The sequence below is a fragment of the Heterodontus francisci genome, unplaced genomic scaffold (assembly GCF_036365525.1).
Source record: "Heterodontus francisci isolate sHetFra1 unplaced genomic scaffold, sHetFra1.hap1 HAP1_SCAFFOLD_242, whole genome shotgun sequence".
NCBI classification, from domain to species: domain Eukaryota; kingdom Metazoa; phylum Chordata; class Chondrichthyes; order Heterodontiformes; family Heterodontidae; genus Heterodontus; species Heterodontus francisci.
Genome location: NW_027142053.1, coordinates 608,001 through 621,507, shown reverse-complemented (window position 1 = coordinate 621,507; position 13,507 = coordinate 608,001). Strand labels below are relative to the sequence as shown.

The following is a 13,507-nucleotide window of genomic DNA, read 5'->3' as shown; positions in this document are numbered from 1 at the left end:
CTCTCATTGTCTCTGTTTCTCTGAGTGTATGTTGTTTGCTCTGTCCGTTTTCTGCACGTCTTTTTCTTCTGTCTGTTATACCCAGAGATAGTATGTAGATGACAAACAGGAGAGGGCCAAAGATAGTTCCTTGGGGGACACCAGGGCTAACATTGTGGGAACAGGAAAAGAAGTCTTTGCAAGTGATACAATGGCTATGATTAGCAAGATAAGAATGGAACCAGGCGAGAGAAGCATCAGCCAGCTTGATGACAGTGAAGAGCCGTTGGAGGAAGATGGTGTGGTTTCCATGCCAAATGCCATAACAGCCTCCACAATTCCGGTTAGAGCGGCACAGTGGCACAGTGGTTAGCACTGCAGCCTCACAGCTCCAGGGACCCGGGTTCGATTCTGGGTTCTGCCTGTGCGGAGTTTGCAAGTTCTCCCTGTGTCTGCGTGGGTTTCCTCCGGGTGCTCCGGTTTCCTCCCACAAGCCAAAGACTTGCAGGTTGATAGGTAAATTGGCCATTATAAATTGACCCTAGTATAGGTAGGTGGTAGGGAAATATATAGGGACAGGTGGGGATGTTATTGGAATATGGGATTCGTGTAGGTTTAGTATAAATGGGTGGTTGATGGTCGGTACAGACTCGGTGGGCCGAAGGGCCTGTTTCAGTGCTGTATCTCTAAACTAAACATGTATCCCCCAACATATTGGGTCGCATTCAGAAGGCAGATGGGTCCTCGCCAGGCCATTTTGCTTGGGTTGGGACAGGTGGATACTGGTCTTCCCAAGCAGAGGACAATTAAGAACCTTAGGTTGCCTCCATCAGCCGTGACATCGCCTAATTATACGGCGCACCTTCCCTGCGGGCATCGGGGACACTCCTCTGGTGGATATCTGTGGCCAACAGAGGAAACCCATGGGAAAAAGCTCAATATTTAGTTTAGTTTAGTTTAGAGATACAGCACTGAAACAGGCCCTTCGGCCCACCGAGTCTGTGCCGACCATCAACCACCCATTTATTCTAATCCTACACTAATCCCATATTCCTACCACATCCCCACCTGTCCTTATATTTCCCTACCACCTACCTATACTAGGGGCAATTTATAATGGCCAATTAACCTGCAAGTCTTTGGCATGTGTGAGGAAACCGGAGCACCCGGAGGAAACCGACGCAAACACATGGAGAACTTGCAAATTCCACACAGGCAGTACGCAGAATTGAACCCGGTTCGCTAGAGCTGTGAGGCTGCAGTGCTAACCACTGCGCCACTGTGCCGCCCTTAACTCCTCCCTTATCCTTTATTCTCACTCCACTACACCCCCTCCCCAATCCCCCACCCTTGTCGGGGCCAGACAGATGCCCCAGAGACCCGGCCTCACTTACCAGAGGTTCGAGGCTCCAATGCTGGACCTGTCCCAAGGCCTCTTCAGTACCAGCATTGACCGCCACTGGGGCTGTCAATAACGTTGGGACACTGGCCGTATGATTGGCCCCCAATTCTTTCAGGTGGGTACCTCCGTCTTCAAATGGATGGAGATCCCTGCGCCGGGCACTAAAGTGGTTCAACAATGTAAGCTCGCGCCTGGGGTCCGGGAGGCTGTGGGGACGATCGTTGGTGGTCGGGATTTGAATGGGGGAGGACTCGGAAAGGCCATAGCTGTGTTCGCCCTGCCTTTTCCTCCTGGCACCAGGAATCGCATTGGTGCCAACAGATTCCAACCCTTCAGACGCCATTCTGTGTATGAAATATTCTGAGATATTTCCATGTTAAAAGAGGTTGTATGCATGCAACTTAAAGAAAGAAATAATTGCTTTATGCAGCAAACAATGTGCGCCTCTTCCTGGGTTTTGAGGTGTTAATATTTCGGTCCTTCATGCTCCTGCTCTGTCGAACGCCACTTCTCTTTGTTTGACTTCTTTTTTCCACATTTATCTACTCTGTTCTCTCTCTTTGTTTTGAATATTTAATTCGTTCTGCTAGTCATGCTCGCTTATTGTTTTTATTGTTTGATTTTCACTCTCTTTCCTCATTCATGCCTTTACTTTCCTGGGTGACTTACTCATCCTCCATCTTATATTATTTAGTATTTCACGGGACGTGGGTTTCGCTTGCAGCTCTAGCCTTTGCTGACAATCCCCAATTGTCCTTGACAACTGAATGGCTTGCTCAGGCATTTCAGAGAACAGTTAAGTCAACCAGATTGCCGAAGATTTGGATTCATATGCAGGAATGATCGGATAAGGAAGGGAGATTTCATTTCCCAAAGGGAATTAGAAAACCAAATGGATTCTAACGACAGTTGATGGTAGTTTCATGGCACTATTACTGAGACAAGCCTTTGATTCCACATTTTTCTGAATCACTTGAATTTGAATTCCACCAGCAGCTATGGGGTGATTTGAACCCGTGTTCCCAAGACATTAGCATGGACCTCTGGATTATTAACGCAGTGACTTAACCAGTACACCACCCTGTCACTTTGCCATCAAGCCAACAGAAGCTTCTTTGTTTCAGAGCTGCTTCAGATGATGTTCAGCTGTGCTCTTTAGCACCGTCATTTTTGAGAAAGAATGCCTGAGTCTTCTGCAAAGATAACCAGTCTCATTAGGTCGGATGTTTAATAAAATATTACAAACTGAGCTTTACAATCATCTCAGGGATCTATTCTGTGAATAGAAAATGGTCCGCCCTGCAATGAGTTAGGCTATGCCGACTGGAATGGATTTTAGTGCTGGAACTTGAACACCCTTGCTTTATCTATGATTTAACGAATTTCACAATTAGATTTAGTGGGTATAGCAGGGCCTTCTTCAGCTCCTCTCTGAATTTAGTCTGGGTCACAGTGTAAATACACGTGTTGGTGCAGGAACTCAGAAGCTGCAGCATACCACCTGCTTTTTGTGTGATAAAATGAGGGTCATTGATAGAGAAATTATATTGTTTTGTAATTCGCTTATAAATGTTAAATACAACCTGCGTCATCCATAAAAGTATGAAACTTCCAGATATACTAAATAGCAAAATGATGGATTTCCTTCGATTCGCCATCTCAGGGTCATTTGGCTTCTCTCCAGTGCTGAGGCCCCGAAGTGCCCTGCGGCCTCTACTGGCCGTTAAAATACGTCTGACTGTCAGAACATTGATTAGCAGAATCAGAAAGAACGGGACACAAGGTGTTAAAATGCGGTGAAACAGCACAAAACTGGTCCATGCAGGGGAAGTACTGAAGCTCTGTTTCGTGATACAGCGCCAAGGAACATTATTAATTATATATTTAGGTTCATATATAAAGTACCAAGGAACACTTTCTAAAGAACACAGCACAGTCACTGTTCCAATAACAATGGCCGCTGTTCTCTCAGTGCAAAATCTTGTCTTCAACTTCTCGCAACTAATGGTCACAAATCGATCAAAGGTGAAAGCGACTGTCAGCCATACCGAAACCATTGTGATTGCAAAGATCAGGAAAACAATTGAACTGCAGATGGGAGTAAGGGACAGGAATGAATCTGGGAAATAATTCACTGGAAGCCTCCTCAATATGGGATCTGTAATAATGACCAAGAGATCAGCCACTGCCATTCCCACCAGGTAGCGAGTGATACATTTGGAGAGACCACACTTTCCTCGGGACAGGATCAGAATCGCCAACAGGTTAACTGAAAGAGATAGAAAGGGAAGCAGAGAAATTATTGATCAGAGATCAAACTAAAGCAGCAGTTCGACAGGATCCTGTGTGAAAATTACAGCCTTGTTGCAGCATCCAGCACTTTCGGGCAGGGAATTCTTCTGAGAGCAATTATCAACTATTGATTGGAAAATTGATTTGAAAACAAAAATGCAGGCGAATGAAAATGAGCATTGGACGCAGTGGAAGGGCTTAGGAAAGAATCTAATTGTTTAAATCCAGATTAGCCTCTAGACCAATGGCCGAGAGGGGACAGGGGAGCTGTTTTTGTTTTATTTGTTAAGAGAGCCAACAGAGGCTGTCTCAAAATCTGAAAAGGTCGAGAGCCGCTGCGCTGCATTTCAGAATTTAGATCAGGAGGAAGAGACCGATGGAGGCTGAACCAGTGAGTGGATTGGTGGGAGACAACGAAAAGGACATTTGAGAACTGGAGGGGAGGCAGGTCCTGAAGGGTTTGGAAAGCGAACAAAGTGAAGTAAACATTTCAGTTGGTAAATAACTGGTTCCATTTAGTTATTTAGTCAGTTGAGAAATAATGACGTGCATGTATATCTCTCTCTCTCTCTCTCTCTCTCTCTCTCTCTCTTCTCTCTCTCTCTCTCTCTCTCTCTCTCTCTCTCTCTCTCTCTCTCTCTCTCTCTCTCTCTCTCTCTCCTCTCTCTCTCTCTCTCTCTCTCTCCTCTCTCTCTCTCTTCTCTCTCTCTCTCTCTCTCTCTCTCTCTCTCTCTCTTCTCTCTCTCTCTCTCTCTCTCTCTCTCTCTCTCTCTCTCTCTCTCTCTCTCTCTCTCTCTTCTCCCCCCCCCCCCCCCGCCCCAATCTGGTCATTAATGGCACATCACAGAAAATGATTGCAGTGTGTGCATCTTTGATGTACTATTATTTAGTGTTAGTTTGCATAGAATGCAGCGAGCAAAGATATAATTAGTTTAAGAGTTCTGAATAAACTACTGTATGCAAACATACTGAAAATTGTTTGACCTCATCGTGTACACATCACTCAAATAACCCAGGACATTCATTTACGAGTTAGGATGGACCGTCATTCCCACAACTTGCACTGTTAACTCTATCTGCAATACAAAGAATACGCAAAACCGAGTGCCTCTTCCAGACGGAACACACAAAATTGAAATTTCATCTCTCATAATTTGTAAGTTCAGAGTAAAACTGTGGGTTTGTTCAACAAACAAATATAGATCAACACTAGGTTTTATAATCTGCAATTAACTAGAAGGGCTCGTGATTCCAACAAATCCAGTCCAAACTGATGCAACATAAAACCAGTACATTTATTATTACAGTAAATTCAAGCAGCTGTAAATGAATTCAACCGCAGTGAATCAGTGAAGGAGATGTTAAAGTGTGAGCAACAAACTCACTTCAGTTGCCAGACCTCTGAAGCAGCGTTAGATTCCCATAAGGACATATTTTATAACAGTCATTTCCAACAAAATATTGAAATCCCAGTGAGACCGACACATGATGCTGGGGAAGGAGGACAATGTGCTGCCTCCTTGTCAGACTGATACTGTGAGCTGTGTCGTTATAAATCAACGAAATCCACAACTTGAAACTGTTGACAACCCCTGATGGTGCGATAACTGGTCTTAAAACGTTGGTGGGAAACACAGACTACTCTGTACAGCATTGTTCCCCATATTTAAGGAGGAATATGCATGCATTGAGCGAACTTCAGGGACGTTTCACTAGGTTAACGCCTGGTGTTAAAGGGGCTGTCTTATCAGGAAACTTTGAGCAGTTTGGACCTAGATACATCAGAGTTTCGAAGCATGGGAGAAATCCCGATCATTTAGCATCTGAGGGCATTCTATCATCAGACAATGCATTCAGTACAGTGCATCATCCAATACTAATGCAAGCATTTGATGTACAAATATAATCACAGTCATTATGCTTCTGCTACAACACCAAATGAGTGGAGCCTTCAGACATCCCATCATTCAACTGACCGAACTGAACAGACAATTGTGTTAAACATTCAGCAAGTAAAACATTATCAAGTACAACAGTCGATTTAATATTGATTTGCAACATTAACAGCTGGAGATCGCAGCTTACCGGGAACTCCAATGGCTGCTCGAATGGGATAGTAAATATCTTCAATTTGAAATATTGCCGGATATACCACTTATGTGAGAAGCACCAACTGTGTTCTTCTGAAACCCACAGCTCCGGTAGTCACTCTGAGTTGATACATATTAATAGGCCCTGATTTATAAAGGGATAAGTCTCCACTAACATGGTTATACCCCTGAACATTGCGATTAGAGACAGTTATTTGAACAAACACAATACAGCAGCTTTATCTGCGATGTTAATAAAATGGTGCATACAACATAAATATCTCAAAGTCCAGCAAAATATCTTAATCAAACCTCTCTTGGGGATAAGGCTGAAACATGCAATCATACAAGACAGATCCCACAATGATGAGCGGCTTCTCATGAGGTTTCATGTCATTGTAGTCATGAAGTTCACTCCTTACGATTCATTTAAAAATGAAACGGAATTCTCCACATTATACACTGACTCCAGGGACACAAGGAGTTAAAATGTAAATTTTGACACGAGGACAGTTAAATCCATGTTCAGGATTGCAGCTGAGAACTTACTATGGATGGTATTAGGGACAGACTGTCAACGTTCTCCATTGACATTCCTCTCTCTCTTATTTTATTGCAAATATTTATCAGTTCATTCTACAGTGGCTAAACGTTTTAGTAAAACTAGAAGTGGGCCAGAGCCTGACACTATTCCTCCTGTTCACTACTCATTGACAATCCAACATCCATCTTCCTTCTATCCTAAACTCTTCCGTACATCTCCATCCCCCAAAACGTCCGGCTGATTGGACAATGCAATGGTTTTCAGAGACCCGCATTTGATTTCAATCCGCTCAATGGCTCAAATTTAAAATTCTCTTCCTCCGCTTCAAATCTCTTTGTGGTCTCAAAATTCACCATCTCCACCCATTCCTCCAAACCGCCATCAAACTCGCCCATGAACTCTCCATACCTCTGATATTGGCCACTTTTGGTGGGACTGCACTTTCTTGGTTCCCTCTTACCAATACGAAAACCTGCAATAAATTCCCTCCACCTCCCAGCACTATTGATTCACTTGTGCCTGAACTTTCGATTTTCCTCCTCCTCGTCCACATCTACATGTTTCCCAATGTCAATAGCAACTACAGACATGAAGTCGGCTTCCACATGTGTGCTGACAACACCATGGTCCAGCTCTCCACCATCTCTCTCGACCCTCCACTGCCTCTTTGTGACCATAATACAAATGTCTGTTTAGCAGAAGCTGCAATTTTCTCAAAGCAATCATCTTTTGAACTACCACTAACTCCATACCCATTTCACTGACATCATTCGCCATCCTAGCTGTTGTGTCAGGCTGAATATGATGCTTTGTGAACCTTACCCTATTGTTTCCTGACCTGAATCTCAGATCTCATTGCCCCTCGATCAGAAAAGATACATATTTCCCCCTCCCTAGCATCGCCAGCCTCTAGGACCACCTCAGTCCATCTGTCACTGAAACACTCAATCACTATTTCCACATCTGCATCTTGGAGGAGAAGGCATGGAAAACTACCTGAGGAAATTGGTGGTTTTCTTGTTCTCTGGAACTGTTTGGCATCATCTTGTTGATGATTCTGTTCAGAGAATTGGTACGGACTAGCATTTTTGCATATGCTAATAAATGTGCAACCTTTTAGAGATACAAACATTGAACGTGATTTAACTGCTGTTCATGTTTAATTTACTTTTAAGATTCAATTGAAAATGGAAGGGCTCAAAGCTGAATGACGTTATTTGAGGTGAAAGATAAGGTTGACCAAGCGGAGATTCCTCACAGTTTTGATTAGGCAAAGTATATATATATCTGGTACCTATATTTAGTGAAGAGTGAGTAGAAGATTACTCCTTCAGCATATGTAGGATATGGACTATTTGGCTGACCAGGTGTAGCTTGATATATTAGATTTGTTCTGGAAGCATTCAAGTCCCTTAATGCAGAACTGAAGAGATCACGAGTGGCTTGCAGATCTGGAGTAGAACGATCAACGACACTGCAGTCATCCGCAAACTGCAAATCATGAATGTCTATGGCGTTTAGTTTAGTGCCAGCAGAGGGGCTACTGAGGTTAAAGATTTTTCCAGCGAGGCAAAATTTGATACCAACAGCAGAGGGCAGTTGAACTTTCATGAGGCGAGCAGCAACTGTCATCTAGATAGTGAACAGTATTTGTAAAGTATGGAATGTGTTATTGTAGCATAGGAAAGTGTCACCTCTGCAGTACACAATGAGCGATTTGTTAAAAAATGTTTACCCTATTAATTACTTGTATTTTCTAACTGTTTGAACGAATTCCTTACTGCAGGAAGGTATTCTTTTTTTCCCAAGGAGGCAAGTGTGCTGAATCGGAGGCATGGATTTAATGCCGCCCCTCTCCCCGAGGTAGGCTAGGAGGCATGTGCACCATAGATGTGCGATGGCAGGCAGGGAAGGAAGGGCCCGTCATCTTTCCATTGCAGTCAATACATTGGGAGTGGAAAAGGCCAGCAACGGCCTTCCCACCCAGAGAACAGCTGAGGCGCTGAATAGGTCTATTATTAACTACCTCACGGCCTCTTCCTGCCGCTGCTGGCAATAAGCCCTGAAAAATGAAGTGACCTCCTTGTGAGCTTAGGGCTCTTCCTCCCTGGGAAATCTGTGGCCCACAGAGGTCCCCAGCAGAAAGCAACCCACTCCTTTGGAAAGCCTATTCTTCTCCCCTCATCTCCCACCCTCCTGCCCCATCATCGCTGCCTGTCAGCCTGCCCTCGGTAATCTCGCCTCACTTAATTGAGGTTCGCGTCTCCAGCGGTTGGCCTCGGTCCAAGGCCCTTGGTAGTACACTCCAGGTGGCGCTACCAGTAGAACTGAGCCACCTGCCCTATGATTGGCTCTTGGAGTCGGAATCCCAGTCCTAAAAACGACAGGGACCCTGGCACCAGGAAGTAAATTGCCCAAGTGCTCTCAAATAGAGATGGGTGGTTCTGAATGGCAGAAGTGGAATTCCCACTGCTTCTTTTGGACCAGCTCCCAAAGTTCCACCGGCTCCAACACCTCGCAACGCCTCATGTGTGGACTGCATTCTTGGCAGCTGACATGTTTGGTGTTGTGATTAGGATTCAAAGCGAGCTTATTTGAGACAGACCCTTATTTGAAAAGAGATCGAAAGCTTTAACGTTCTGGAGTGGCGCAGTGGTTAGCACCGCAGCCTCACAGCTCCAGCGATCCGGGTTCAATTCTGGGTACTGCCTGTGTGGAGTTTACAAGTTCTGCCTGTGTCTGCGTGGGTTTCCTTCGGGTGCTCCGGTTTCCTCCCACATGCTAAAGACTTGCTGGTTGACAGATTAATTGGCCATTATAAATTGCCCGCAGTATAGGTAGTTGGTAGGAAATTATAGGAACAGGTGGGGACAGGTAGGAATATGGAATTAGTGTAGGGTTAGTATAAATGGGTGGCTGATGGTCGACACAGACTCGTTGGGCCTAAGGGCAGACTCGGTGGGCCGAAGGGCCTATTTCAATGCTGTATCTCGAAACTAAAAGAACACAAGCTGTTTTTATTTTTACAAGGCATATATGATTGTAGCTGAGGTTTCTGTATTACAAGAAGAGTCTGGGGGATTGAACACAGCTGAAAGCTGATTAATGGCTGAGGGTGTTTGAAAGATGACAAAACAGAACCATTAACTGGAAGATTGCATTGTTTGCTATTGACTGGACATCTTTAATTCCATATCTGCATCCTGGAGGACAGGAATTGGAACAATACCTGAGGAAGTTCCCGATTGTCTTGTGCTGTGGAAATGGTCGGCATCATTGTACTGATCAGCCTGTTCAGAATATTAATAAGAACTACCTTCACTGCACCTACTAATTAATGAGCAACCTTTGAGATATACAAACATTGATCATAACTTAACTGTTCATGTTCAATTTATGCTAGTTTTGTTTGAGAGTTAAAGTAAAATTGATAAAAGTGAAATCTTGCCCATTTGTTTTTGTTTCAGATTTTAAGATCAATGGGTGCATTTAGTTCTTTTGATTTGTTAGTGGTCTTAAAAGGGATCATAACAGCAGCAAAGAGAGTATGAGCAGAGACTGGCAGACAAGGTAAAGGGAATTTAAAAAGCCTGTACATTCATATATGTCTGTATGAAAGGTGAGAGAGTGATAAAAGAAGGAATAGGGCCGATTAGAAAACAAAAAGTAATGATTTGTGCATGGAAGCAGAGGCATAGTTGAGGTGCTAAATGAGTACCTTTTACTACTTTAACAAGGAAAATAAGCTCCCAAATACCAAATGAATAATAAGGTATCGAGAGACTGGATTGGCTCAAATCGATACGGAGCAGGGATTAGAAACGCTGGTTATACTTGAGATTGATAAGTCGCCAGGGACGGATCAGGTACATTCGAGCATACTGAGGGAAGTAAGAGTGGAAATTATAGAGGCAATGCCCATAATCCTGCAATCCCCTGTTGATAAAGGTTTGCTGCCAGAGAACTGGAGAAAAGAAAACGGTACGAATTTGTTCAAAAAGAGCTTTAAAGATAAACAGAGCTATTGCAGGCCAGTGTGCTTAACATGTGTGATAGGAAAATAAAGTTCAGAAACGGTAAACTGGCAAGAAACGAACAGTCACTGGGGCAAGTGCGATTAATTAAATAAATGAAGCACCAATATTTTCATGCAAAAAGGAGTTTAACTGATTTGATTGAGATTTTTGATTGGTGACATGATAATGCACTTGATATGATGGACATTATTATTACGAGCTCACAGGACGTCGGGTTGCTGTGCCCTCTGTCTTTAATAAAACTGAGATAGTCGCCGCTGAGATAGGGAGGGGTCCTGCCGACTTCGGGTTGGTGACGGGCCTCACCCGCTCCGATCTTCATGCCCCCTCCCAAACTACACAACCCGACCCCACACCCCCACCCCCGCTCCGCCCCGCCACCTTTACCAACGTTGGACTCCCTTTACAATCCAGCCCTTGATGTTGGGAACCAGGACATGGATCTGCCTGATTTTAAATCATTGAAATTATTTTGATGAAATAACATTCCAAGCAGGTTAGTTCCACAGCATGAAACTGTTAACAACTCCTGATGGTCTGATAACTGCTCTTAGAACGTTGGTGGCAACACACCGAGACTACTCTGTGCAGTTGTGTTGTCCTTATTTATGGACGAATAGACATGCATTGAGGTAGGTTCAGAGAAGCTTCACTCCCATGACTCCTGGTGTTAAAAGGGGCTGTCTTGCGAGGAGAGGTTGAATAGTTTCGGCCAATAAACTTCAGAGTTTAGAAGTATGAGAGACACATTGAAATGTGAAATTCTGAGGAAGCTTCAGAGTCGGGTGGGGAGAAGATGTTTACCCTTCGAGGAGGAATCTGGAACTAAGGGACAAAAGGTGCACATTTCAGGCGGAGCTGAGGAGGATTTATTTTCTGTGATAGTCATGAATCTTTGGAATTCTCGACCCAGAGAGCTGTGGAGGCTGAGTCATTGATTATATGCAAAGCTAAGATATAGAGATTTTTAAACTATAGGCTAGTCAAGAATTATGGAGAACAAGCAAGAAAATGGTTTTGAGGTCGAGATCAAATCACAAATGATCAGAATGTGTTGTGGAGCAGGATCGAGGGACCAAATGGCCTATGCATGTTTCGATTGCATATATTCTTACGTACTTAGCCCGAGCATCTGATCCCAATACATTAAGTTGAGATATTAATCTGATCACATTCTCAGGAATGGATCAACACAAACAATTACAGATAAAGAAAGAAAAATGAGCTCGTACATTTAGAATCTAAGGGCATTCTATCAAAGGAAAATACATTCAGCCCAGTGAATAATGCAATACTAATGCAAGGATTTGATGCACAAAGATTATCACAGTCATTATGCATCTGCTACAACACCAAATGAGCAGAGCCTCCAGACAGCCCATCATTATACTGACCGAACCGAATAGACAACTGCGTAAAACATTCAGCAAGAAAAACATTATCAAGTACAGCAGTCGATTTAATATTGATTTGCAACATTAAGAGCTGGAGACAGCAGCTTACCGGGAACTCCAATGACTGCAAGAATGGGATAGGAAATATCTTCAATCTGATATAGGACTGGATATCTCATTTCTGTGAGAAGCAACAGCTGGTATTGTTCTGAAACCGACAGCTCCGGTACTCACTCTGAGCTGATACATACCAATAGGCCCTGATTTATACAGGGGATAAGTCTCCACTGACATGGTTATACCCCTGATCATTGCTATTAGTGACAGTCACTTGAACAAACACATTACATCAGCAGCTTTGACTGGCATGTAAATAAAATGGTGCATTTGACATGAATATCTCAAAGTCCAGCAAAGTAACTTAATCAGACCTATCTTGGGGATAAGGCTGAAACATGTGCTAATACAGGACAGATCCCACAATGATGAGCGGCTTCATATAATTGTAATGACAATTTTCACTGATAATGGTTCATGCATAAATTCTCCGGCTTTCTCCACAGTATACACTGAATCCAGCGGCAGATGCAATTAAAATGTAAACTTCGACACGAGGACAATTAAATCCATGTTAAAGATTACAGCTGAGAACTTACTGTGGGTGGAATTAGGGGACAGACTCTGAGCGTACTCCATTGACATTCCTCTCTCTATTATTGTATTGCACATGTTTATCAGTTCATTCCACAGTGGCTAAAGGCTCCAGTTAAATATGAACTGGGCCATCTCCTGACACTATTCCCCCAGTTCACTGCTCACTGACAACCAAACCTCCACTCTCTTTCTTTCCAAAATTTTGCTACACTTCTTTATCTGCCAAAACATCTGGCAGCTCGCACAACACAATGGTTTTCATTGACCCGCATTAGATTTCAGTCTGCTCAATGGCTTAAATTTAAAATTCTCGTTCTCAGCTTAAACTCTATCCATGCCTCAAAATTCACCGGCTCAACTCATTCCTCCAAACATCCATCAAACCTCGCCCGTGATCTCTCCATATCTCTAATATTGAGCACTTTTTGTGGGACTGCCCTTTCTTGGTTCCTGTCTTCCCGATACGAAAATAGTCACAGATTCCCTCGCAACGATTCCGTCCACCTACGTGCACTATCAATTCGCCTGTGCCTGACCTTTATATTTTGCCTCCTACTCTTCCACATCTACATGTTTCCCAATGTCAACAGCAACAACAGGCATGGGCCATCTTCCACATGTGTGTTGACAACACCAAGGTCCAGCTCTCCACCATCTCCCTTGACTTTCCACTGCCTCTGTGTGACAAGATTTCAAATGTCTGTTTAGCAGAAGCTGCAATTTTCTCCAATTAAATATATGAAATAAAAAATCAATCATCCTTTACTCTGCCTCAAACTCCATACACATTTCACTGACACCATTCGCCATCCTAGCAGTTGTGTCAGGCTGAATATGATGCTTTGTAAATTTTCTCCACTGGTTTCCCCTGAACTGACCCGCAGATCTCAACGCGTCTGAATCATATACCTATTTCCACCTCCTGAACATCACCAGCCTCAAGAACTGCCTCAGCTCATCTGGCACTGAAACACTACTTCCATATTAGCATCTTGGAGGGAAAGACTTAGAAAACTACCTGAAAAAATTCTCGATTTTCTTGTACTGTGGAAGTGTTTGGCACCATCTTGTTGATACACCTGTTCAGTGGATGACTACAGACTGTCGTTATTGCA

The 13,507-nt window shown here is 43.5% G+C and overlaps 1 protein-coding gene across 1 annotated transcript; it reads right to left on the bottom strand.

The window, feature by feature from the left end:
• Positions 1–2,748: 2,748 nt before the first annotated feature.
• On the bottom strand, positions 2,749–6,702 carry LOC137366379 (probable G-protein coupled receptor 139). Its single transcript, XM_068028273.1, has 3 exons — positions 6,576–6,702; positions 5,759–5,797; positions 2,749–3,650 (listed from the first exon to the last, which is right to left on the bottom strand). Exons 1-3 carry the CDS (start codon positions 6,700–6,702, stop codon positions 2,749–2,751), a joined length of 1,068 nt encoding a protein of 355 aa, XP_067884374.1.
• Positions 6,703–13,507: the final 6,805 nt, after the last annotated feature.

Excerpts from the sequence above, each read along its gene's own strand:
- LOC137366379 (XM_068028273.1), bottom strand. The coding sequence starts at position 6,702 with ATGGGCGAGTTTGATGGCGGTTTGGAGGAATGGGTGGAGATGGTGAAT. Across the intron at positions 5,798-6,575 it reads CGGATTGAAATCAAATGCGG|ATATTTACTATCCCATTCGA; the intron begins GTCTCTGAAAAC and ends TTCAAATTGAAG. Across the intron at positions 3,651-5,758 it reads AGCAGCCATTGGAGTTCCCG|TTAACCTGTTGGCGATTCTG; the intron begins GTAAGCTGCGAT and ends TATCTCTTTCAG.